At 44.9% G+C, this 22,116-nt stretch overlaps 1 protein-coding gene and 1 pseudogene across 1 annotated transcript; one reads left to right on the plus strand and one right to left on the minus strand.

Moving 5' to 3' along the window:
- The first annotated feature begins 521 nt into the window (after positions 1–521).
- LOC110327908 (zinc finger protein 568-like) lies at positions 522–8,368 on the plus strand. The gene is given in 4 exon segments (XM_029532368.1): positions 522–534; positions 1,076–1,171; positions 5,730–6,052; positions 6,055–8,368. Coding segments are annotated over 4 exon segments (1,554 nt in total). The 3' UTR covers positions 7,177–8,368.
- A 6,809-nt stretch (positions 8,369–15,177) lies between these two features.
- LOC115062692 lies at positions 15,178–15,768 on the minus strand (annotated as a pseudogene).
- Between the last annotated feature and the right edge of the window lie 6,348 nt (positions 15,769–22,116).

Consider the following 22,116-nt stretch of genomic DNA (forward strand, 5'->3'; position numbering starts at 1 on the left):
AGGCCAGCCTGGTCTACAAAGTGAGTTCTAGGACAGCCAAGGCTACACAGAGAAACCCTGTCTCAAAAAACCAAAAAAGAAAAAGAAAGGAAAAAGAAAAGAAAACAAGCCAGGGGCTGAAGAGATGGCTCAGTGGTTAAGAGCACTGGCTGCTCTTCCTTAGGTCCTGAGTTCAAATCCCAGCAAACACATGGTAGCTTACAACCATGTGTTATGAGATCTGACTCACTCTTGTGGAGTATCTGAAGACAGCTACAGTGTACTTACATATCGTAAATAAATCTTAAAAAAAAAAGAAAAAGAAAACAAGCCAGGATAGGACTAAACAAACGGGGGTGGGGAGGCACGGATGTAAAAGCAGGAGAAACACACATTTATACATATAGAAAACCAGTTGGGAACCATAGTATATAAGCAAAGATCTGTTAATGTTTAAAAGAAAAGGAGAGAAAAGCTCAGACGATCAAGAGACACAACCTCCAACAATGCCGTTGAGTTTGTTTGGACATCTACTACTGAGCATGGGGCCTGCCAGTGAGCGTGGTCTCCATACCCACTGTACCCAGTGAGAGTCCTTGGGAGTTGTCAGTTGGAGAGAACAGCTTCTGGGTTAGGAGTGGGACTCTGGCCTCTTCCCTCTCATTGCAAACATGGGCTTATTTCTACTCTGTAGCCCAGGCCTGCCTCAAACCCACAGAGGTCTCCCTAGCTCTGCCTCTAGAGTGCTAGGTGTAATGACCTATAACGTGGTGAGGTACCTGCCAGGCCCCTGCCAAGGTGTACAGGGGTCATTTGAGGGGAGGGAGGGCCAGGAGAAAGGGTAGAGGCGGACAAATGGGAGCAGAGCCATGAGGGCAAAGAAGGGTAGAGGGGGGATGGAGAGAAGAAGAGAAGGAGGCTGCGATTGCCCTGGAATAATACATGGGGACACACAGAGAGAAGTGGAGTGGTAAAGTCCTTTTATGTGGTGGTAGTGGGTACTGACTTGAACCATAGCCTGCAAGCCAACACTAGGACTAAAGGCATGTGGCAACTCTGACATGCACAGTCAGTTTTCCCTTTTGTCTTTCGACAGGTCTTGCTGATACTAAGCCACGTGTGGTCTCCCTTCTAGAACAGGGCAAAGAGCCCTGGATGGTTATGAGGAATGAGACAAAAATTTGGCATCCTGGTAAGTGTTGGCCCATGGGACTGGGGAGACCAGGGCAGATTGTCACCCAGGCCGTTTGAAAAGGCAGCACTCTGAGGTGCTTCTGGGAAAGCTCCCTGTAGGCACAGCCTGATGCCTGGAGGAATTGCATCCTAGCCATTGCTCTGAATATGAGTCTGCCTCCCCCACTCTCTCACCAGAATTCTGTCACAGCTGCTCACTCCAGAGAAGAACCCATGACAAGTCGTTATCTGTATTTTGAGTGTAGTTTTCTCTTGGCTTTTTGGTTTGTTTTTTTTGATACAGAGTTTCTCTGTGCTCTGTAGACCAGGTTGGCCTCAAACTCACAGAGATCCTCCTGCCTCTGCCTCCTAGTACTGAGATCAAAGGCATTCACCACCACTGTCCAGCTCTCTTGGCTTTTTAAAAACACCTTCATTGAGATACAACTCTCGGATCACAAAACTCATCTATGTAAAGTATTCGGGGGGGGGGGGNAGCTTTAGTATCTGTGGACTTGGGTATCCATCACAGCTGTCAGATTAAAAGGTATTTTCACCACAGCCATATTTGGTAGCGTCTGTCCACGCCCAGCATAAGCAGCCCTGTGAGGATAGGTGTGCTGGGCATTTCACATTAGTGATGGCAAGCAGGGTGTGGCTCACTTTCATGCTGATACAATGTAACAATGTTGTCCCTTTTGTCACTTAGGATCATTGCCATTAAAAGGTTTTAGAATTCCTGTATAAGCACACATCAGAAGACAACTATGGATAGTACTGTCCTTTGAACTAACAGAGATGCTCCTTCCTTTTCTGGCTTCTGAGTATATATATATATATATATATTTTTTTTTTTTTAAACGATTTGTGTTAAAAGCTGAGAGGTACCTCAAGTCCTCACAAGAATGAGAGCTCACAAAAAAAAAAACAGGCATGGTAATATGTACATATATTCCTGGCCTGGGGGAGGCAGAGACAGGAGGCTTGCTGGGCTCACTAGCAGCCAGCCCAGGGTAAGGGAGGAGTTGCCGGCTACCGAGTCTGTCTCAAGGAGGTAGATGGTGTTCCTAAGGGGGACACTAAGGCTGGCCTCTATGTGCATATGTACAGGTACACATGCACTCGATTGCACACACTCACGCACAGAGGAAAAAGAATTTATGCTCAATGTCTTCAATGTTAGATTTCAACAGTGAAACCTTTTAGGTTTAGGTTTTTCATAGGCAAATGAAAAGTGAGAACATGACTGCTCCTAGGCGTGTTGAGAATGTTTGTATTGTATGTACACAGAAGAGCACAGCCAGAGGCAACTGGAAGGAGCACCCTAAACCCCAGGCAATGAAAGGAGAGAGCCAGGAAGAGGAAGACAGAGAGAGGGGGGAGAAAGACCAGGGAAGAGGACCAGGAGCCATGAGCCAGGCGGCCAGGGGAGCAAAAGCACCAGAGAACACGTAGCCAAGATGGCCAGGCTGATGGGAGAGGAGAAGCTGGGCGAAGCCAGCAGAGCTCGGTTGGAAAGAGTTACAGCAGAGGGCAGGGCCTGGCAGCCAGGGTGACTGTTACAGGGACCTGCAGAGCTGAGAAACAGTGGGAGGTATCACCTCAGTTAACCATTTGTTCTGAGTTTCTCTGAGCCCTAACAATGGGAAAATCTTTTACATTTGTGTTTATTTATGTACGTCAGGCCTGCACTGAGCCATCCCTACAGCCCCACTTAGTGTTGTCCTATTGCAGATTTAACAGTGAACAGGGAGGGGGCCCCATCCAATCAGATTGATTGCATGCTCTAGTACGAGGAAAATTGAATGTATATATACTATTTAAGAGGCAATAAAGTATTGATGTAGTTGTGTTTTAAATCAGAGAACGATGAGGTATCGCTCTATTATATATTGTGTTATATAATATTGGGATGGTTGTCTAAGGAAGGACATGGATGGAGTAAGGGGACCTGAGAGAAGGGTCCAGGAGAGAGAGAGGGAGGGAGGGTCAAGGAGCTGAGAACAATAGTGTGTGGAGGATGTGAGCTTAAGGAGCGTCGTCAAGGAGCTAATGGAGGGTCTAGGATGATCAGGTAGGTGATCCAGACACTGTCAGGCAGCAGCTTGAACAGAGGGGCCAGAGCTGCGGAGGTCCAGCTTTACTCCCAACATTCATGCCATGAGAATGGATGGGGTGTAGGTTTGCCACTCAAACAACTGTTCAAGCAGCAGGTGCAGTCATGCTGAATTGCAAGGCTGTCTGGGAAATGTAGTGTTCATCTGTATCACTGTTGCCAAGCTGTAAATTGCATATCATTCTAAGAGAAGAAAGCAGAAATGGTACAAGACTCAGCCCCCAGCCCTTCACCATTACCGTTCAGATGAGAAAAGAGCTACATCTAGCCAAGGAGCCAAGTAGAAGGGGTGCATTGCTAAGAGGAAAGTCCAAGTGGTTCACAGAGCCCCGAGAACAACAGCCTTAGCTTAAGAACTAGATGCATGGGCCGGGAATCGGGGACTAACACAGGAGGTCAAGTGGGGGAAGGAGGGGACGCACACACTGTGGGGACACATCTGTGAGGAAATGCCATGATAGAACCCAATAACTTTGAACACTGGTGTTAGAAAAAAGATGTGGTGTGCTGGCTTACAACTTTAACCCCTGCACTCGGGAGGCAGAGGCAGGTGGTTCTCTGAGTTCGAGGCCAGCCTGGTCTACAGAGTTCCAGGACAGCCAGGGTCACACAGAGAAACCCTGTCTAGGGGCCAGGGGGGCAATTGGTAGCTAAGAGAGTAGCTGAGAGGATTAACTATTGGAATTTGGCTACATCAAAGTTATATGAGGCAATCAAAACTAGTTACAGAGGGATAATAGTAACAATTTTTTCCCCTTCTAAATATTTTTTATTAGATATTTTCTTTATTACATTTCAAATGTTATCTCCTTTCCTGGTTTCCCCTCTGAAAACTCCCGTCCCATCCCCCATCCCCCCATTCACCGGCCCACCCATTCCTGCTTCCCTGACCTGGCATTTCCCTAAACTGGGGTATCCAGCCTTCTCAGGGCCAAGGGCCTCTACTCCCGTGATGTCCAACAAGGCCATCCTCTGCTACATATGTGGCTGGAGCAATAGGTCCTTCCATGTGTATTCTTTGGTTGGTGGTTTAGTCCCTGGGAGCTCTGGGGGTACTGGTTGGTTCATATTGCTGTTCCTCCTATGGGGCTGCAAGCTCCTTCAGCTCCTTTGGTCCTTTCTGTAGCTCCTCCATTGGGGACCTTGTGTTCAGTCCAATTGTTGGCCAAGAGCATCCACTTCTGTATTTGTCAGGCACTGGCAGAGCCTCTCAGGAGACAGCTATATGAGGCTCCTGTCAGCAAGTACTTGTTGTCATCCACAAGTGTCTGGGTTTGGTGGATAGTAACAAAATTTATTGGAGAGATTTTTTTTAAGAGCAGATTCCATGAAAAATAAGTTAGAAAAGCATGAAAAAGTTACCTAGCATCATGACGGGTGCAGTGTAAGGAGACTAGAACACGGGGTGGACTGTACAACCTAGATAATGGAATTAAATATGCTTCTTCTGTATATGTTTGAAATTGTTCATAGTACTAGGAAATCTGAGATGATGTGTAATAAATGTACTATATGCAAACAGAGTAGATAGAATGATAGACCCTGTTCTATAAAGGGTCACAGGTAGCTGGGACTGGGAGCCAGAGCAGAGCAACCGAGTGAGCCCTATTAAGATCTTAAGCAAGGTGTTTGCCAACATATTCTAAAGGAATGCCATGCTTCACAGTGAAGTGTGCACAATTGGTCAGAAAGCTGGAATGGAATTAGCTAAGAGAAACAAATAAAGGTCAGAAAGAGGTAGCGAAGGGCAGATTCCTGAAAGGTGCTTTTCCTTGTGTGTGTATGTGTGCTTGTCTGTATGTGCACCACATGCATGCTTATAAAGGCCAGTGAGTCAGCCTTTGGAGTCAGCGTGCCGAGAAGCAGATGCGGGTCCTCTGCAAGAGCCCCTAACTGCTGAGCCGCCCCAGCCCCATTAAGGTACTATTCAGATGTATTGATTTTTTGTGCATGGTGTCTTTGCCTGCGTGTATGTGTGCACCTCTTAGATGCCTGGTGCCCATCAAAGTCAGAAGAGAGGGTATCGGGATTCCTAGATCTGGAACTATGGATGGAATTGAACCCAAGTCCCCTACAAAAGCAGCAAATATTCATAACTCAAGCCATTTCTCCAGCAATAAGTTTATTTTTAATTTTGGGAACTGAACATCCATCTGCACACAGTCTGAAGCTAGAGATGGGAGCTGTCTTTGACTGCCTGTTGTTTATGTTCTCTGTGTGCTTGGCCGTTCTGGACGTTGTGGAGTTCCTGTGAAACTTGGTGCCCATCAGAGTAAACAGAACATGGCCTTCCCCGTCCCTTGTGGGCTCTCATCACAATCTCTCAGCTCACACCCTCCCTCTATTCATTCCAATGTCATGTTACAAGTTGTTTGAATTATCATTGTCTCTAGTTGTCACTTCTAACAATAGTCCCTTCTGAATGGTGAAACTGACCTCCCACTTTCTTACTGTCTTACAGATCGGGAGTCTAGGGCAGAAGCCAAGGGCTTCCTTCCAAAGGGCAGTTCCAAAATAAAAACATGGCAAGAAAAGATGGCAAAAGACCACACATGCCCCAGCCTTGACGACAACAGGGACAGAGGGGACAGAGAAGTCCCACGTGAGCTGGAAGGTCAACAGGTCCATCAGGAGGGGCACTTGAGACAAGCTGCAGTACCCTCTGTCCAGAGGCCTGATTCTGTCCAGTGCACAGCCCATAGGGAGGCTCACCCTGGAGGNAAAGCCTGCAGCTGTGAGAAGTGTCAGAAAACNTNCCTGGACCAGGTGCCTCCCACCGAACGTGTGACAAAATCCACAGTAAGGCCAAGGCCAGTGAGCATGCACAGCACAGCAGGGTCCTTAATAACTGCACATCAGACNTGGCTGTGCATCAGAGACCCCACGAAAGCAGAAAGGACAGTGAGAGTAAGAAAAGTGCCCTTGCTAGTGGTTCTGACACCTCAAAACCTCAGAGCGCTCAGGGTAGTGAGAGGCCGCATAAGTGTAAGGAATGTGGGAAGGCCTTTCACACTCCCTCCCAGCTCAGTCACCATCAAAAGCTGCATGTGGGTGAGAAGCCCTACAAGTGCCAGGAGTGTGGGAANGCTTTCCCCTCTAACGCCCAGCTTAGTCTTCACCATAGAGTTCACACTGATGAGAANTGCTTTGAATGCAAGGAGTGTGGGAAAGCCTTCATGCGCCCATCACACCTGCTCCGGCACCAGCGCATACACACTGGGGAGAAGCCTCATAAGTGTAAGGAGTGCGGGAAGACCTTCCGCTATGACACACAGCTCAGCCTGCACCTGCTCACGCATGCTGGGGCACGGCGCTTTGAGTGTAAGGACTGTGACAAGGTGTATAGCTGTGCCTCCCAGCTCGCTCTCCACCAGATGTCACACACTGNGGAGAAGCCCCACAAGTGTAAGGAGTGTGGGAAAGGCTTCATCTCTGACTCACACCTTCTTCGCCATCAGAGTGTTCACACTGGTGAGAAGCCCTATAAGTGTAAGGAATGTGGCAAAGGCTTCCATCATGGTTCAGAACTTGCCCGACATCAGAGAGCCCATTCTGGTGATAAACCCTACAAGTGTAAGGAATGCGGAAAGTCCTTCACTTGCACCACGGAGCTCTTTAGACATCAGAAAGTTCACACTGGCGATAGACCCCACAAATGTAAGGAGTGTGGGAAGGCCTTCACCCGAAGATCAGAGCTGATGCATCATGAAAGAAGCCACAGCGGTGAGAAACCCTATGAGTGTAAAGAGTGNGGAAAGACCTTCGGCCGAGGCTCAGAGCTCAGTCGACACCAGAAAATCCACACCGGTGAGAAGCCCTATAAGTGTCAGCAATGTGGGAAGGCCTTTATTCGTGGCTCTCACCTTACCCAACATTAGAGGATTCATACAGGACAGAGGAGTGAATGAGTTGCCATCAGAAAATCCATACAGTTTAAAAACCCTGTGGTGGCTGACAATGTGGGAAGACAACGAGATACAGGGTTTCTCATTGGCACTAAAATTCATACTAAAAAGACCCATTAAGTCCAGAAGTGATGGAACGTGTGTCACCAGAAAGAAACCTTATAACTCCAGAAACTGGAGGGGACTTACTTGTTTCAGAATTTATCATACGGCTTTAGTTGATGAAAAACTTAAGTTCCATGAATGTAAAGAAAGGAGGAGCGCCTCTCAGTGGCCCGCAGCCAAACACGCAGGCCTCAAGATTCACAGCAGGGACAAGCAGAGGGCAGTGAGCACGTCTGAGAGATTAGCAGTTGGAACCTTTCCACACCCACACCCGGGCCAGCCCTCTGAAGAGAGAAGACAGTCATTATACTGCGTGATCTCTCTGTCCTACCTCAGGCCGCACTTCTGCTCAAATGCAGCACACTCGCCATTCATCTCACTCAACGCGCATGGAATGTTTGCTACTTTATAAAGCCATTTGGACTGCGGAGTGTGGAAAGGACTCGGCCATGCTAACNTTTTANATGTCCTCATGATTCAGGGCAGATTATTTACCAACTATCCTCTTCTTCTGTGAGGTAGCAGTNTTAGCCCCATGTTTCTAGTTATGCTTTGAGGATGTGTGTAGTTTGTGGAATAGNATCCAGCTAGTATCTAAAGTGTGCCAAGTGCAGCAGGCATGCTGTTCCACACCTGCGATATATGCATCTGAAGCCAAAGGTAGGAGGGAGGATCACAAGGTGAGGTGAGCTTGGAGACTCTTTAGTCAAACAAACAAACAAAATTATACCAAATATAGCTGCTTTCTTTATTTTCATAATTGTGAACTTTTACATAACAGTCTATAAGAGGAAAGCCTTATATGTCCAGTAACTGGAGGGACATCTTGCCTCGTCTCTTTGACTGTTACAGAATTCTTATGAAGAAAGACCTAAAGCTTTCNTTCCTAGTTTACCCTTCTGCTGTCAGAAGCCTCAGAACTGGAATGTGGTGAGGTCAGTATGAGGACGGGCTGGGATGAATTACTAAAGCCTCCGTGAGCGAGGAGTGGTGCTACATATATCCAGTAATCCCAGCTCTTGGGAGGTAGGGACAGGACAGGGATTCAAGTCCATCCTGTTCTACCTGGTTAGTTGGGGGTTAGCCTGGGCAACATGTGTTGCAGTCTCAGAACTTTCATAAGCAAAAGCCATGCCATGATCTGTGCACTAGAGAACTGGAAAACAGTAAAGCTTTAGCTAAGACCCAAGCCTCCATAGGGAGTGTTAAATGCCTATATAAAGACATCTATAGCTAAAGGTCCAATAGGAGCCNGGCAGTGGTGGTGCACACCTTTCATCCCAGCACTTGGGAGGCAGAGGCAGGAGGATTTCTGAGTTTGGGACCAGCTAGGGCTATACAGAGAATCCCTGTCTCAAAAAAACCAAAAAAGAAAGAAAAGTAAAAAGAAAAAAGGAATTTGTACACTGTGACTGAAACTATACTCTGAGGAAAATGAACTTCCCTTCATCTTTGTAAATAATGGGGGGTTGGAAGGTCTAGGATTCTGTATTTATTATTTATACCTGTTACAGTACCTAGTCCTGGTAATTCCCAGTAAGTATTCTAAGCAACAGAAGAGCAAATAAATACTCAACTACAACAGACAAAGAAACTAACAAAATTCAACCAACCCTTGGAATAGATGAGACGCCACAGTGTTGTGCAGGAGGTGAGGCTCTGATGAAATAAGGCTTGAATGAGCAGAGAGCATAGGTTCTGCCTGCCGACAGATGTTAGCCATTCTCCTGCAGTGCTATGGCACTGTGACTGCTTCTGGCTGTGCCCTTGGTCTCCCTTGTGACTGACTGGGCGGTAGACCACCATGGGCTTAGTAACAAGATCCAGGGACACGGTCTTCCCAGCTGCAGGGAGCTCCTCTCTGCCACCGGCTGGTGCCTGCTTTCTGAGGCTGAGACTGCCATAGAACACTGTCACTGACATTGTGGCGTCATGGAACCACGATCTCTCCTTTTCCTGGACCTACAGAATAAGAAATGCCTTTTATAGTATATCTGACATTGAAAAGCATTATTTTCCAAAGTATTTTCTTAGCCATATTATTGANATATATATTCAACTTCAATTTAGTAAGATGTAGCATATTTAGAGTGTTTGATAGTGTGTTTCTATGTCCTGCTTTTTATAGTCTGTCTTAAATCCTAGAAAAGTATTGTTTTCCTGAATNAAGTTAGAGCCAAGGAGAAGCTGCTTAAGGAACTGCACTCATTCCTTTAACACTGAGTCACTTGACAGCTGAGACACCTTCTACCTCTGCAGTGTGGCAAAGGGCTGCAGCATCTACAAGCACGTTGCTTAGTTGCCAGTCCACCGTCCTTAAGAGAACTTTGTGATTACAGCAGCCCAGTAAGTGAGCAGCATGAAGCTCTGTGCAAAGGACTTTGGTTGAAGTGCTAATGAGTGAGTGAGGACTATGCAGTCACTTGAGACTGGCAGAGCCTGCTGTGAAGGTCCTTGTCCTTCCACTTGGTCTGTGGGCGTCCAAGTTGAGAGCTCTGTGGGCGTCCAAGTTGAGAGCTGTCTGCTATCTCCTGGAGCTCATCTGCCCCACCCTGCAGAGCATCATCTCAGTGAGGGAAAACTGCTAATTTTCTAAACAGGCTCCTGCGGAGCAGTTATGACAGTTCAGGCAGCATGTGGGCATCAGTGCACACGCGTGTGGAGGCCAGCAGCCAGGCTAAGGGGCCCTGCCTCAGGAGCCTTTTGCTTTTGTTTTCTGATGCAGNGTCTCACANGGAGCTGGGACTTACCCATTAGGCTCAGCCAACTGGCCAGTGAACCCCAGGGATCCACTTACTGTCTCCCTAGCATTGAATTAAATGCAGGTGCACACATCACCTGGCTTTTTTTTCATGTGGGTTTTAGGGGTGCTTAGAGGTCAGGTCCTCAGCTTGCACAGCAGGCACCTTACTGACTGATCCAGCATCCCAGCTGGCGCCTTACTGAATGATCCAGCATCCCACTGACCAAAGACTTTTTAAAAGGGAGAAATGATAACTGAGTTTTAATCTGCACTGGTATATTAATTAACCTATCTAAAAATTTTAACTATTCTTCTAAGAGGAGAACTTGCACATTTTATAGGAATTAAATAATGGAAGTTTTTTAGAGGGTGCTTTTAGTACTGATTTCAGAGTTGGAAGTAGCTTTTTAATTTTCTGCTCCTATATACATATTTTTTGACTTGAATGTCCTCTCCCAAGTGTATGCATCATGATGCACCGGAAGCCAAAAATATCCTACAGTGATTTATTTAGAAAATGACATGTGTACACTGTTAAGTGCTAATAGTGGGTGGTGCACTGCCATCCTCTCTGGTTGAGAATCACATGCAAGCTTAGACTTGTCTTGGTAATGAGTTGGGTGAGGAAGAGTGTATTGAGTGGGATTGTGCACACACAGGGATGCAGGCTCCTTTTCTCATGTGGTGATGTCCTAAAGAGGGTGTTCTTGTCACTACTCACAACTCTAACAATCTCACATACCACAGACAAGCCATGTGCGTGCAGCCTCTTCCCGGCAAATGTTAGCTTCACCATCAGCANTGTGAGTTCAGGACACAAGCATTACCTCAGGTTGCTGCCTCTTTCTATAGAGCAGCCACTTTCCTGCCTTAGCATTGTAGACTTAAATTGTGCTTGGTGCTTTATTGTTTCCGTGTGGAGCTTATCATCTCAGTGGGAACCGGTGTGTGTTTCTCAGCTGTGTTAACCAGGGCTGAAAATGTGCCTTCCATTTGCACTTCCTTGACTGCTAGGTTTCTGTGAATTGTACATTGCTATCAGTCTTGCTTTGTAACACNCCTAGGAGATCATATTACACATGGGCAATTTGTTGTCTTAATCTAGAATATGTCATTTGCCCTTTTTCTGTCAAAATAGTTATCCAATGTTGTTTTATGAAGGGCCAGACAGTGAGTATTTCAGGTTGGGCCTGCTTTTATGCAGCCTTTACCATGTAGAAGTGCCTCCTGTAAAAGCCAATGGTTCTCAGCCACTTCTGCTACATCCCCAGTACACATTTGCCAATGTCCACGGGCATTTTTTGTCACTTTAAAGATGACTGCTGCTTATGTCTAGTGGGCAGAGGCCAGAGATGCTTCTCAGTGTCCTGGGGTGCACAGCACAGCCCCNAAAACAAATGTCACACTCCAAAATGTCAGTAGGTTTCTGGCCAGAACAGAANGGGATACCACTGTGTATCAGTAAAACATTCACAGAAACAAGCAGCAGGCCACATGGAGCCTGCAAATGTGCCTTGCCACCTGTTTAAGTAGCATTTATCTATATTAGTTTTGTTTCTGAAATCTCTTTTACCTCAAGTAGTTTTCCATATTTTGTGGCTTTAATTTTCCTGCTTGAAATGCAGAGAATCAGTAGCGTATATGTAACATCAGCTCATTATTTCTAAAGTGTGAGTTTGTGTTTGCTTGGTTTGGGTTGAGATTTTATAAAATAAAGTAAATCATTTCAGAAAAGTATGGTCAAGTCCCTCTTTTGTGAAGCCATTTCCTGTGCCTGCAGAGGGCATAGCCAAGGACACTGGTGTCTGTAAAACCAAACTCAGACTCTACGTGGATAATGTATCGTCTGGTAGACTCACATCCTCTTACAGCTCCATCAACAGTGTGGAATTGCCAAGGACAGACCTAATTCTTGGTGTACCTGCTCTTTTCCGTTTTATGTGTTAGATTCATTGAGAGAACAACAGAAGCAGATAACCTCTATATATAACCACCAAAGGATGTAATAAAGATTTTCCATTTAAAGACCATTCAGCCAAACCAAGCAGTCATGCTTACAAGCTGTACAACCTAAAAAGTATAAAAGCTACTGACCTGATGAACTGCAGCATGGTCAGGAAGTACCACACTTCACTATTACCAAAGGTGACATATGAGAGGCTGGAGACCCACATGACCGCCTCAGGGAGCACGTCTGCTGCCCTGGTGCATGCCGACTGGAGGATTGAGGTGGTGTCTGAAAACCAGTGAAGTCCCAACAAAGGGTGTTTAGGACCCAAGTAAGGCAGGCCTACGGGGTGTTCCAAAATTTACCATGGAAGTTGCAGATCCATTGAGGTGGCCTAGAGTAAGGTGCACAGGCACAGGGAGTTCCACAGCCTCAGCACATGCTACAAACATGAGACCAAAGATGAACATGACCACAGGAAACTAGGGCTAGAGTTCTGGTCCTAAATACCAGCACCTCAGAGGAGAACATTTCAGCCCCGTGACTCAAGTCAATACAGTGCATGCTCCACTGGGAAACCAGAATATTCACTCCAGATGGATAAGTCCCATAGCAGAAACACAGAAGACAATATAACATGTCTTCTCAAAACATTACCAAACCCATACTGGTGGCTTCCAGTGAAAATATTTGGAAGAACTTGACATAGTTATAAATTACTCTTTTAAACAACTCAAAAAAGACATGAATGTACTCTGTCAGAATGAAGACAGAAAATAAGGAAATCAATCTAAAACTATGGGATTCAATAAAATAGAATTAGGAAAAACCAAACTAGGGGTTGAAAAGATGACTCAGTAGCTAAGAGCACTGGCTCCTATTCCAGATGACCTGGTTCAATTCCTGGCATTGGCATGGCAGCTCACAACTGTAACTCCAGTCCCAGGAGATCTGACACCCTCACATACATGGAGTCAAAACACCAGTGTATATAATAATGCTTTTTAAAAAGAAAAGGCAAACAAATCATTCTGGAAATGAAAAATTCAGTAAGCCAAATTAAAGGTCCCATGGAAAGCCTTAGCAACAGAGTGGGAAACAGAAAATAAGCAAAAACAACAACAACAAAAAAACAAGGTAGAGGAATGGGGTCACTCAGTAAAGGTAAACATTTTTAAAAGTAAAAAGGGGGTGGTTGGAGAGATGGCTTCAGTGGTTAAGGCTGTTCTTCAAGAGGACTTGGGTTCCATTCCAGCATCCCCACAGTGGTTAGAAATTCATCCATAACTCCAGTTACAGAGATCCAACATTCTGCTCTGACCTCTGTGGGTACCAGACACACAAGTGGTGCATATGTAGGCAAAACATGCATATGCATAAGAAAAAAATTATGTTGGGAATGTGTGATCTGCTTTTTGTTTTGTTTTCAGGAGTTACAGTTTAGAGATTGCATGAATCTCAGAAGAAACTTTGAACTTTGTACTTTTAAATAATGTGGGACTGATAGACTAGGGATTTTTGAAGTTGGACTAAATGTATTTTGCATTATGCTACAGCTAGGTATGACCCCCATAGACACGTATTTGAACAAGCCTATGGGGCCAGGAAGTGGAATGTGGGGTTTGAATATGCTTGGCCCAGGGAGTGGCCTTGTTGAAGGAAGTGTGTCACTGTAGGGGTGAGCTTTGAGACCCTGCTCCTAGCTTCCTAGAAGACAGTCTCCTGGTTGCCTTTGGATCAAAATGTAGAACTCTCAGCTCCTCCAGCATCATGCCTACCGTGCTTTGACGATAACAGAGTGAACATCTGAACCTCTAAGCCAGTCCCAATTAAATGTTTTCCTTAATAAGAGTTGCCTTGGCCATGGTATCCCTTCACAGCAGTGGAAACCCTAAGAGCCCCTAAGGTATGTATGGATTATTTGTCTCTGTTGGCTTCTGCCACCCACCATATTTGACAACAAATTCTATAGTCCTACTCTTCAATGGCTTCTCCCTTCTGCCTGCTCTAACCATTCATCCCCTTTACCTACTCAGTGTCTCTCTGGCTCCTGATGTCTGTTACACCCATCATGTGGGCACCTCTTCCTCTGTTGGAACGTTCCCTTTACCCAAAATCCTCTCCCAGACCACCTCTTCAGCCATGTCTCTCTTCCTCTCCCGGGTGTCACCCTGGAGCAGCCGGCTTTGTCTACTACTGCTATAAAGCCACACTGGTGTTCCAGAACACCCTTCTTGCCCTCCTGAGCCCTCATGTAGAATGGGATACCTCTCTTCTGTGACTGGGGACATTTGTCCTGACAAGTCTCTGAGTCCCCTTAGGGATGAACTGGATTGCTAATCTTTTCGCCAGGACAATTACTTACCCTTCCCCGCCCAACCCATATGTTCTTAGCTCCCACAAGGAGTTCCTCACTTCCTCCTAGGAGCTGCCTTCTGTGTTCCCCAGGATATATTCCTTCTCATGGAGTTTCCAATAGTGACCCTTTTTTCCCTCATGGCCACCCTCTCCTGTCTCGCAGCTCCCTGTTGAGCTCACTGGAACCCTCCCTCTAGCAGATTTCTAGTGACCTTTACTCCTGTCCTCCTTAGTCAGTGAGATTTCATTAGAGCCTCCGTGACCTACCGCAAATGGCTTGACCTCAGGACAGTTCAATCCATGGCTAACAAGTGACACACTTCATTTTCAAAATCTCTCATATGGTAACAACTTCTGCCACTGCACAAACAAATGATCCCCACGTCTCATATCTCTTCTAACTAGACTTTCTCTACATTCCCCAAAGTCTCTTATCTCTTAACTTTTTTTTTCTTTCTTTCTTTCTTTCTTTCTTTCTTTCTTTCTTTCTTTCTTTCTTTCTTTCTTTCTTTCTTTCTTTCTTTCTTTCTTTCTTTTTTTTTTGCCTCTAGGTGGTCCTTTATACTCCCAGCCCTGGGCACACACGTCACTCACTAAATACCCCAGGCTGAATAGTATATTTTCTCAGTAGCTACCAGAGGGTATGTTCACTTGGTAAGTTCCCAAGGCAGTTTCCTGTGAGTTCTGCAAAGGTTGTCACTTCTCCACCCCATCACATTAGGTCCATCCTATCCCTCTTAGGAGACCTCGGACACTCGCGTCACTAGCTGTTGCTCCCAACACAGCGGCTGGGAGTGAATCGAGGTGAGCAGGCTTTGCCCGGATCCCAGAACTCTAGGCACTTAAGTCCTCACTGCAGAACCACAGTGCCACCCGCGGCCTCCAAGGCTGTTTTCATCTTCGCGGCCTTAGCTTTGATTTCCTGGGGCAGGGACTCCACCAGCTCCTTGGCCTGGACAAGGTTTATGCCCTGGACGTAGTTCTTGATCTCCTTGATCAGCTTCGCTTTGTCCACAGGCTTTGCTTCTGTCAGGCAGACGGTGAAGTGTATCCATTCTTTCTGTTTGGGGATGTCTTCTTCCTCAGCCGCCTCAGAGGCTGGTGCTGCAAGCAGAGATGGGACGAGGCACCATGCCACCCATTGGCATAAGGCCGACCGACAACCTGGATCTTCAATGTTTTCTTCAGGAGTTCGTTGAGGTCTGAGATCTCCAGGAGCGTAAGGCTGGCAATGTCTTGGACCAGCTGCTGGATCTTGGGGGGATATTCTTTGGGAGCATTATCCAGAGGAGCACCGGCGAGTGCTTCACTCCTTCTGTGGCTGCTGCTTCTCAAGTGCTGCACTGCACAGCTGGGCATCTGTTGCCTGGCAAGGCGGAGCTTGCTGCTCCCCCAGTCCAAGCCGTGGCCCCCACAGGCAGTGGCTAGCCGCGGCAGCATAGATAGCCCTCTAAGCTTTTTCTACTTTTAAATCTTTTTTTTTTTTTTNTTTTTCTTTTTTGGTTTTTCGAGACAGGGTTTCTCTGTGTAGCCCTGGCTGTCCTGGAACTCACTCTGTAGACCAGGCTGGCCTTGAACTCAGAAATTCACCTGCCTCTGCCTCCCAACAAAAAACTTTTAAGACCATTGTTTCTCAGGATTTGTAAGTTCATTGGGTATAATTTTTAAAAAATCTCTAAAATCATGCTCACTTTGTTAGCACAAATATTTTAAAAATCTTTAAGATCAGGGCTGGAGAGCACTGTCAGGCTCTCCCAGAGGTCCTGAGTTCAATTCCCAGCAACCACATGGTGGCTCACAACCATTTGTAATGGGATCTGATGCTGACTTCTGGTGTCTTTGAAGAGAGCAACAGTGTACTCACATAAAATAAAAAATATTTAAAATCTACAACAAAAATTAGCTTAAAACTTCTATAGACAGTTGATAGGTGTAATGTTTTGTGCACTGTGTAAAGATTATCCTTGTGTTATTCAAATGCTGATTTCTCTGTTTCTGTATCTTGTTGCAATCCAGATATAGCATTATTCCAGGTATCTCTGGTTTGGGGCGGGGGAAGGGGGACAGGATTCACTATGAAGGGGCCAGGAGACATGGGAGAACTCACCTGAAGTCCAGAGACCCAAACCAATACTAAAAATACTAAAATATAAGTATCTCATGGATTTTGGCTGGGAGGTAGCCAGTTTTGCTTAGAGAATTAGAATAGATCAAGACTGCCCAGCTATTATGCTGTAAAGCTAATTAAATCTTATAGCCTCAGTCTCTTTCATTTGGAAGATAGCCAAGGATAGTGAAAAATATGTCACTTTTAAAAATGCTTTTACAAATCTCTATAGAGGTGATTTTTTTTTTTTTTTTTTGAGGTGATCTTAACTTACTGTAGCATATGTATATATAACTTGGCTTCAACTCTTGTTTAGGAAAGGAAGATAAATGTTTTTAAACAGAAACATATCGGTTGATGACCTCAACAGGATAGAAGTGACCATGCGGCTGCAGCCATCTTCACTATGCCACGTAACTTGACTACCATCTTGATTACTATGGCCAGTTCAGATAAATCAACTAAGCAACAGTCAGAAAATGTCTTAGTCCTAGTGAGCACTCTGCTTATAACTGTATCTCTTTTTTAGACTAAGGAGGCAACAGTAGGTATCCAAATGTTTTTAATTAGGATGGAGTTTTGTATAATTATAAAAAATTATAAAGATCTTCTCAGGTTAATAGAAACGGACTTAGAGATGTGTGTCTATCCACTTATGTCTTTGCAAACTGTGCTTAAAACCAGGCAGAATTTGGGAAAATCTTAGTTAAGAAGCAACATATGTTTGATGAATAAGAAATAGTTAATAAATAAGATTTATAAACTCCTAAAGTTATAAAGGCCTACTCAGATTAATAACAGCTGGCTCAGAGATGTATGTCTAACCACAAATATCTCTGCTGTGTTCAACAGGAGACTTCTAGAAAATTTTAAATAAGGGACAATATGTGCTTGATAAGTAAAGTTTATAAATTACTAATGTCTATTCAGGCTAGTGGAAATTGACTTGAAGATATATATCCAACCTCTTTGTCTTTACAACTGTATTTATCATTTAAAGGTTGGTTTTAATGCCAAAGGATTTTCACATCAAAATTTTAAGGCCAAAACTTAACAGGGATAAAATTGTAAAATCCTAACTTTATATAAGCTACTAACTTGTAAAGTGTTAAAGATATTTATCAAGTTAATTATAAATTATCAAATTCTTTAATATGTTCAGAACTATGCATATAGCCATCTGCCTTACTCATGATTACTATTGCTGTGATAAAACACCATGATCAAAGGCAATTTGTAGAGGAAAAGGTTTATTTGCCTTACACTTCTGTATTGCTGTGAATCACTGAAGGAAGTCAGGACAGGAACTCAAGTACAGCAGGAAGTGGAGGCAGGAGCTGCTGCAGAGACCATGGAGGGTGCTGCTTACTGGCTTGCTCTTTACAGCTTGCTAGGCTTACTTACAGAACCCAGACTACCATGCACCGTTTTGGTCCTCTCAGTTGGCTCGACCTTCTCTCTCTTCCTCTCTCTCTCCTCTCATGGCCCAGATCAGTCTACTGACCATGTACAGTGCACCTTCTCTCCTTGCTTTGGACTCCCAGATGCCTCTGGCTGTACTCTCCCTCATATCTACAGTAAAAACCTCCTCAGCCATACCTTGAAGTGATCATGTCCTCATTTTATACATTAGGAGGTAAAGTTTTACAACTCTTCACTTAGACTTAGGGAAATGTTTTAGGGTTTTACTGCTGTGAATAGACACCATGACCAAGGCAACGCTTATAAAGACAACATTTAAATTGGGACTGTCTTACAGGTTCAGGGGTTCAGTTCATTATCATCAAAGTGGGAACATGGCAGCATCCAGGCAGGCATGGTGCAGGAGGAACTGAGAGTTCTACATCTTGTTCTGGAGGCAAACAGAAGACTGGCTTCCAGGCTGCAGGATGAGGGTCTTAAAGCCCACACCCACAGTGACACATCTATTCCCACAAGGCCACACCTTCTAATGGTGTCACTCCCTGGGCCAGGCACATTCAAACCATCACAAAAGACATGGCTTGGAAGCATGAAGCTTGTCTAGATACTGCTTTTTAGAGCTTTCCCCCCCATGTTTGGTGTGTGTGTGTGTGTGTGTGTGTGTGTGTGTGTGTGTGTGTGTGCAAGTGTGTAGAGATGAGGGGATGAGCAGCTGACATCAGGTATCTTCCTCAGCAGCTTTCCACCTCGAGACAGAGTCTCACTCTCTCACCATGGAGCACCATGGCCTGGGATTCCTTATGTAGACCAGGGTCTTCAAATTCAGAGCTCCACCTGCCTCTGTCTTGGGGTGCTGGGATCACAAGTGTGCATCGCCATGCCGTGCTCACTTTGTTTTGTGACTGAACCTGGAGCTTCAGTGATGGTCAGACAGTCTTACAGGCAAGTTTCAGGGATCCATCAGTGCCACACACGCCACCACTGCCACACCACCATTGCCCTGTGCTGCTGTCATCGGGAGATGAAAAGACCTTGCCTCATTTTTCCATTGCTGCCAGAGATCCCAAGTCACCATGCTTAAGCAGCATGCACTTTACTGAGCGATCTCCCTCAGGTAGTCTAGTTTCTTTTTCTTTTTTAAGATTTATTTATTTTATTTATATGAGTACACTGTAGCTGTCTTCAGACACACCAGAAGAGGGCATCAGATCTCATTACAGGTGGTTGTGAGCCACCATGTGGTTGCTGGGGATTGAACTCAGGACCTCTGAAAGAGCAGTCAGTGCTCTAACCCGCTGAGCCATCTCTCCAGCCCCGGTGGTCTAGTTTCTATTGTCATCATTGTTACTGTTGTTACTGTTTCTTGAGATGGGATCTTGAATTCCAGTATCTCCTGTATTGGCTTTCTGAGTGCTGGCAGCACAGGTGTGACTGCACACCTAATATATATGTACAAAACCACGCTTATTTTAACATGAAGATAATTTGAAAGGCTTTGTTATGTGCTGTTTCCTAAAGCCTTTGCTTGCTTTAGCACTCGATTTATTTATTTCATGGTTCTTGATGGTCAGCACCTATTTTATGTGGCAAGTCCATAAAGAGAACTTCCCTGACAAAGCCTACCACTTGCCTTCGTGTTGCTTTGGTGGCATTTAAACAGTGTAGATATGCAGGCAGCTTACTTCCCAACTAGGTTCCAATTTGTTTTGTTTTTTAAAATACTGATATTTCAAATGCATACAAAAGATATGCAACAATTGCCCTCCATGATCAAATAACCCAGTCACTTGCAATGTTTTGCTGCTCCAAATTCTGTCAGGTAAATATATATATAATTTTTTTGAGACAGTGTTCCTTTGTGTAGGTTTGTCTGTCCTGTAACTCACTCTAGACCAGGCTGGCCTCAAACTCTCATAGATCTGCCTGCCTCTGCCTTCCGAGTACTGGATTAAAGTTGGGCACCGCCACACCTGGTTTTGTCAGTTTCCTATGTTTTTCTGGTTTTTCCCTCTTTCCCTTTAGACATAGCCCTCCTCTGTGGCCCAGTCTAGGACTCAACAAAGATCACCTTCCAGGGACATTATGGCACTAGAATCTAGAAAACAGCAAATCCCTCAATTCTATTTTTTTCTTCTGCATTTACTAATTAAAATTGCTTAAGGGATAAAAAACATTTGAGTTTGATGAACATTTGCTAACACTGCAAAGTGGTTCACATGAAAGAGAAAAATGAATGTTCATTTTGCTTTCGTCTGCTAATTTAAGATGATGTAAGTCAGGTATGGTGGCACATGGTGGCACATGGTGGCACATGCTTTCATCGCAGCACTCTGAGACAGGGGCAGAGGCAGACAGATCTCTGTGAGTTCTAGGCCAGCCTGGTCTACACATAGTTCCAGGTCAGCTAAGGCAACATGGTAAGATGCTGTCTCAAAATACAAATAAGTAAGTAAATAAATATATTTCTAAGTAACTTAGTTGCTGTCCTACCATCAACTATCTCTGAGCAGACTGGTCAGCCAAAACCTTGAGAATTACTAGCAGGATCCTGTCAAAAGGTCCATCTTGAAACATGGATTGAAAATACAGCAATCTGGGCTTAAAAGATGGCTCAGTGATTAAGAGCACTGATGGCTCTTCTAAAGGTCACGAGTTCAATTCCCTGCAACCACATAGTGGCTCACAACCATCTATAATGGGATCTGATGCCCTCTTCTGGTGTGTTTGAAGAGAGCAACTATGTACTTACACACATAAAATAAATTTTAAAAAAACCACACCAATCTGAGCATATATTGACTATAAAACTTTTCATATTTGTGTGTGCATGGTAATTATTTGTGGGTATTTATGTTTGTATGTGTGTAGTGGACTTGTGCACAGGTGCATGTGGAGATCCTGTGTTATCTGAGGAACTATCTCCATTCACTCTGCCACTGTATGCACTGGGGCAGGGGCTCTCAATCCAACCCAGAGCTCGCTGATATATCAATAGCTAGATATGGTTTTTCTAAGCATCTTGCTTTAGATATCTGGTCTCTATCTCCAGAGGCTAGAATTACAAGTGAGCCACTACATCTACCTGGCATTTAACTGGGGTTCTGAGGATCCAAAGTTGGGTCCTCATGCTTACACAACAAGCGCTTTAACCACACAGGCACTTCCATGGCCCCAATACTTACGTATGTGTGTGCATAAAAATGAGATCCTCAAGCTGCTAGTTGTCCTGTATGCTATCCTTGAGACTGTGTGATTAAACATGAATTTGGTCAGAGAAGGGATTCTAAATGAGCTGCTTTTTTGAAATGTGAAGAAGTCATTTCCTCAGATTCCTTAATAGTTAAGTTTTAACAACCCACATTCATGAAACTCAGTCTCCTTTCAACATGAAGTTTTTGCTCAAGTGACAAAAATCTCCCATTTGCTATAATTCCCTAGGTCTTACCCAGGAGAAATTATGTTGAGATTTATAAATGCAAAGATGTGAAAGGAGGCATTTCTACATTTATTTCTTCCATGGGATCATCTTCTTTTCACATGAATTGACAAGACTGGCAGTAAGAATTACAGACATTATGCCGGGTGTGGTGGCGCACGCCTTTAAACCCAGCACTCGGGAGGCAGAGGCAGGCAGATTTCTGAGTTCGAGGCCAGCCTGGTCTACAAAGTGAGTTCTAGAACAGCCAGGGCTATACAGAGAAACCCTGTCTCGAAAAACAAAAACAAACAAACAAAAAGAATTACAGACATTATTATATGATACATGCTACTATGACTGCTAGTTGGTCAAGTGTTAACTACTTTATCCTTAAGTCAGTGCTGGTGTGCAGTACAGCAGGTGGGCTCTACCCTGGTCCTCACTCACCAGCCTCCTCATGACATTCAATTTCATGAGACTTCTGGAGTAAACTGGTCTGATAACTACGTTTAACCAGTAGGATGTGGTAAAATGACTGGGTGTCCCTTCTGAGATTAGACCACACAGGTCATCCCCTCAGGCTGGCTAGCAAGCTTCCATCCTGTAGACGCCACCTTTCTTGGCTTGTGCAATATCATTAGAGCAGCAGCCACACTGGAACAGCCAATATGGCTGGAGCTTCACTCATCTTCCAGCCAATGGCCATCCAGAAACTGAGAATCCCAATGGATCAGCTCTTAAAGAAATGAGTTCAGGGGCTGGTGAGATGGCTCAGTGGGTAAGAGCACCCGACTGCTCTTCCGAAGGTCCAGAGTTCAAATCCCAGCAACCACATGGTGGCT

Source organism: Mus pahari, chromosome 1 (assembly GCF_900095145.1).
Source record: "Mus pahari chromosome 1, PAHARI_EIJ_v1.1, whole genome shotgun sequence".
Classification (NCBI taxonomy): Eukaryota; Metazoa; Chordata; class Mammalia; order Rodentia; family Muridae; genus Mus; species Mus pahari.